We start from the raw sequence: 4,870 nt of genomic DNA, 5'->3' as shown, positions 1-4,870 counted from the left end.
ATCTCTGGGGACAGCCGAAGAACCCCTTTGGAATCCTTTTTCTAAGAGCGTATGGCCCAGTCCGTTATGTAATCGTTTATCTTTACTCAACTCAGCACTGTGTTTAAAGACTAACTGGAGAGGCTCCCCAGCCGCTGGGTCTAGCATAGCACAGACATGTAGTACACACACACACACACACACACACACACACACACACACACACGCAGTAAACACAAATAGTTGTGTTGTGACAAGGTAGGGTTGGTATACAGAATATAGCCCTATGATAAAATACAGAGTCCATATTATGGCAAGAACAGCTCAAATAAGCAAAGAGAAATGACAGTCCATCATTACTTTAAGACATGAAGGTCAGCCAATACAGAAAATTTCAAGAACTTTGAAAGTTTCTTCAAGTGTAGTCGCAAAAAAACATCAAGCGCCATGATGAAACTGGCTCTCATGAGGACCGCCACAGGAAAGGAAGACACAGAGTTACCTCTGCTGCAGAGGATAAGTTCATCAGAGTTACCAGCCTCAGAAATTGCAACCCAAATAAATGCTTCTCAGAGTTCAAGTAACAGACACATCAACATCAACTGTTCAGAGGAGACTGAATGAATCAGGCCTTCATGGTCGAATTGCTGCAAAGAAATCACTACTAAAGGACACCAATAAGAAGAAGAGACTTGCTTGGGCCAAGAAACAAGAGCAATGGACATTAGACCGGTGGAAATCTGTCCTTTGGTCTGGAGTCAAAATKTGAGATTTTTGGTTCCAACCGCCGTGTCTTTGTGAGACGCTGTGTGGGTGAACGGATGATCTCCACATGTGTGGTTCCCACCATGAAGCATGGAGGAAGAAGTGTTATGGTGTGGGGGTGCTTTGCTGGTGACACAGTCTATGATTTATTTAGAATTCAAGGCACACTTAACCAGCATGGCTACCACAGCATTCCGCAGCGATACGCCATCCCATCTGGTTTAGGCTTAGTGGGACTATCATTGGTTTTTCCACAGGACAATGACCCAACACACCTGCAGGCTGTATAAGGGCTATTTTACCAAGAAGGAGAGTGATGAAATGCTGCATCAGATGACCTGGCCTCCACAAACCCCGACCTCAACCAAATTGAGATGGCTTGGGATGAGTCAGACCGCAGAGTGAAGGAAAAGCAGCCAACAAGTGCTCAGCATATGTGGGAACTCCTTCAAGACTGTTGGAAAAGCATTCCAGATGAAGCTGGTTGAGAGAATGCCAAGAGTGTGCAAAGCTGTCATCAAAGCAAAGGGTGGCTACTTTGAAGAATCTAAAATATATTTTGATTTGTTTAACACTTTTTTTGTTACTACATGATTCCATATGTGTTATTTCATAGTTTCGATGTTTTCACTATTATTTTACAATGTAGAAAATAGTAAAAATAAAGGAAAAACCCTTGAATGAGTAGGTGTGTCCAAACTTTTGACTGGTACTGTATATACATGATCACAGTATTCACAGTTAACAATTGGTTTAGGCTTTAGGGTGCCAGATGTACATACCTTGTCACAGTTAAGGGTCTCAAGGATGTAGGGTCTAAGGGACTACGGTCTATGGTGCCAGACCTACTGTACGTACACTAAGAGTTTAGGGTGTAGGGTGCCAGACCTACTGTACGTACACTAAGAGTTTAGGGTGTAGGGTGCCAGACCTACTGCACATACACTAAGAGTTTAGGGCGTCGGGTGCCAGACCTACTGCACATACACTAAGAGTTTAGGGTGTAGGGTGCCAGACCTACTGTACGTACACTAAGAGTTTAGGATGCCAGACGTACGTACATTGTCACAGTCGTCACAGTCCGGTAGTCCAGCCTTCTGAATTGATCTCTTGACCTCCAGGGAGAAGTTGTCAAACTCTGGTTTGACCGTCCGGAGCAGCGTGACTGTGTTGAGGGCAGAGTACGCCTGTCGCGCCTCACTGTCGTACCTATCCCCTCGCTTCCACGAGCCGTTGCCTAGGATACCAAACAGGGAGAGATGAAAAAGATGTGACATTTTTGACATGTTGAAAAGTTTTTTCTATAACCATGTAGTGCAGCCCTGGGTATGGAGATGTGCATAGTGGGAAGGCCTTTACTCCCTATCTATAGAGACCAACGACTACAAATCCACCCAGGTACTTCTATAAGAACCAACGACTACAAACACCCGGTACTTTATAGAACCAACGACTACAAACACCCGGTACTTCTATAGAACCAACGACTACAATGGCCCCCTTTTCCTATATAGTGCACCACTTTGATCAGAGCCTCATGGGAAGTAGAGTGCCGTTTGGGACGTAACCTAAGACTGCATCAGACCAGACATGTTGGGCAGGAGGGTTTGAATCTAATTTAATCGCCCAGGATCATATTTTTTATTTGTGCTCGATGGCTCATTCAAAGATGCTTTGTTTTTTTAAAGAAACGACAAATGAGGATGGGGTGTTGTATTAAACCTGTAGCGAGAATACAGGCATCCTTTCCATTACAGCTTTAAGAAAAGATTTTAAAAGGATTTTAAAGGATTTTATAAATTGTACTCTGTGAACATTGTTTCTGAAACAGTCTCCTACACTATATACTGTATTACTTCTAGTTTGTTGAAATGGGTTGGTCGTAACACATGTTTCCTCCGTGTCGTTTCCTTGCAGTTGTTATCACTGTGTCGGGAGCAGACGTGTCCGCGACATCCATGCTAGCGGTTCACAGAAGGAGGCTCACCAACGGCAAGCTACATCTTCTTCAACATCGAACTCTTCAACTCCTCGTCCTACCGGTAAAAATACACACCAGCACAACGTCGCCAGCCCACTGTGGATTGCTATGTACACTCATACTGTATTACAGTAGGCCTAGCCCCTATATTCAGTGTGAACTATGTACACTACATACTGTATTTAAGTAGGCTAGCCCTATATCAGTGTGGATACTATGTACACTACATACTGTATTTACAGTAGGCCTAGCCCCTATACAGTGTGGATGCTATGTACTCTACATAATGTATTTACAGTAGGAGCCCTATATCAGTGGTGGATGCTATTGAAAGACATATACATTACTTAGAACATGTGGACTGACAAATGGGTTCAAGTTAAGCTATTTAGCAAAGATGGGATACATTTTGTTATTTTGTTTCTGTAAGCCATTTAACAAACTAACATTGGAATTGGAGTTGATTCCAACGGCAATAAATAACAGACTGTAAAATACACAACTGAAACAACCACAATATTTTCGCACCTTCTGATGTGGCCAGTAAGGGCGCCAAGCCTCAACACAACTTGTTTTTATTCATCAAACCCAGCCCTTTCGCCACCAACGCCAGCAAGTGCGCCGATAATTGTGATCGTGAAAATGCAGCGACACATATTTCTGACACACTGCTGAACCCATAGCGCACTGCCGAGATTAGATTCACTCGTTAGGTTTGTTTAACATAGAACCCCATGTTTAATGCTTGGCTGGAGTAAAGGCCTGCACACCATGTTTTAATCTTGGCCTGTTTTAATGCTTGGCCATGGTTTTACTGCTTGCTGGAGTAAGCCCTGCACACCATGTTTTAATGCTACGATTCTTACTTGGCGTTGGTTGTTAAAATACGAACCGCCCATGTTTTAATGCTTGGATTACTCTCGTTTAGGTTTGTTAAAAAGAACCCCATGTTTTAATGCTTGGATTTACTCTCCGTTAGGTTTGTTAAAATAGAACTCCATGTTTTAATCGTTTAGATTACCCTCCGTTAGGTTTGTTAAATAGAACTCAATGTTTTAATGTTTAGATTTACTCTGCGTTAGGTTTGTTAAAACTAGAACCCATGTTTAATGCTTGGATTTACTCTCCGTTAGGTTTGTTAAAATAGAACCCCCATGTTTTAAGTTTAGATTTACTCTCCGTTAGGTTGTTAAAATAGAACCTCATATGTTTTAATGCTTAGATTTACTCTCCGTTAGGTTTGTTAAAATAGAACCCCTATGTTTTAATGTTTAGATTTACTCTGCGTTAGGTTTGTTAAAATGAGAACCCCATGTTTTTAATGTTCTAGATTTACTCTGCGTTAGGTTTGTTAAATAGAACCCTGTTTTAATGCTTAGATTTACTCTCCTTAGGTTTTGTTAAAATAGAACCCCATGGTTTTAATGTTTAGATTTACTCTGCGTTAGGTTTGTTAAAATAGAACCCCATGTTTTAATGTTAGATTTACTCTCCGTTAGGTTTGTTAAAATAGAACCCATGTTTTAATGCTTAGATTTACTCTCCGTTAGGTTTGTTAAAAATAGAACCTATGTTTAATGCTTGTCCGGGAGTAAAGGCCTTTCCCACTATGCACATCTCCATACCCAGGGCTGCACTACATGGTTATAGAAAAAACTTTTCAACATGTCAAAAATGTCACCTCTTTTTCATCTCTCCCTGTTTGGCTATCCTAGGCAACGGCTCGTGGAAGCGAGGGAAGGTACGACAGTGAGGCGCGACAGGCGTACTCTGCCCTCAACACAGTCAGCTTGCTTCCGGACGGTCAAACCAGAGTTTGACAACTTCTCCCCTGGAGGTCAAGAGATCAATTCAGAAGTCTGGACTACCCGCGATGTGACGACTGTGACAATGTACGTACGTCTGGCATCCTAAACTCTTAGTTGTACGTACAGTAGCGTCTGGCACCTACACCCAAACTCTTAGTGTATGTGCAGTAGGTCTGGCACCCCGACGCCCCTAAAACTCTTAGTGTATGTGCAAGTAGTCTGGCACCCTACACCCTAAAACTCTTAGTGTACGTACACGTAGCTCTGGCACCCTACACCCTAAACTCTTAGGTACGTACATAGTCTGGCAACCATAGACCGTAGTCCCTAGGACCCT

At 42.5% G+C, this 4,870-nt stretch overlaps 1 protein-coding gene across 1 annotated transcript in view; it reads right to left on the bottom strand.

Moving 5' to 3' along the window:
• The window catches only part of LOC111958287 (atrial natriuretic peptide receptor 3), a 102,458-nt gene that overhangs the window by 46,547 nt on the left and 51,041 nt on the right, over positions 1-4,870 (bottom strand). Inside the window, exon 2 of the mRNA XM_070437147.1 lies at positions 1,806-1,981. Coding sequence (XP_070293248.1) covers positions 1,806-1,981 — 176 coding nt within the window. The remainder of the gene's footprint in view (positions 1-1,805; positions 1,982-4,870) is intronic.

Source organism: Salvelinus sp. IW2-2015, linkage group LG34 (assembly GCF_002910315.2).
Source record: "Salvelinus sp. IW2-2015 linkage group LG34, ASM291031v2, whole genome shotgun sequence".
Taxonomy (NCBI): domain Eukaryota; kingdom Metazoa; phylum Chordata; class Actinopteri; order Salmoniformes; family Salmonidae; genus Salvelinus; species Salvelinus sp. IW2-2015.
Note: the sequence above shows the minus strand (reverse complement) of the source record. Positions and strands in the feature narration are given on the sequence as shown.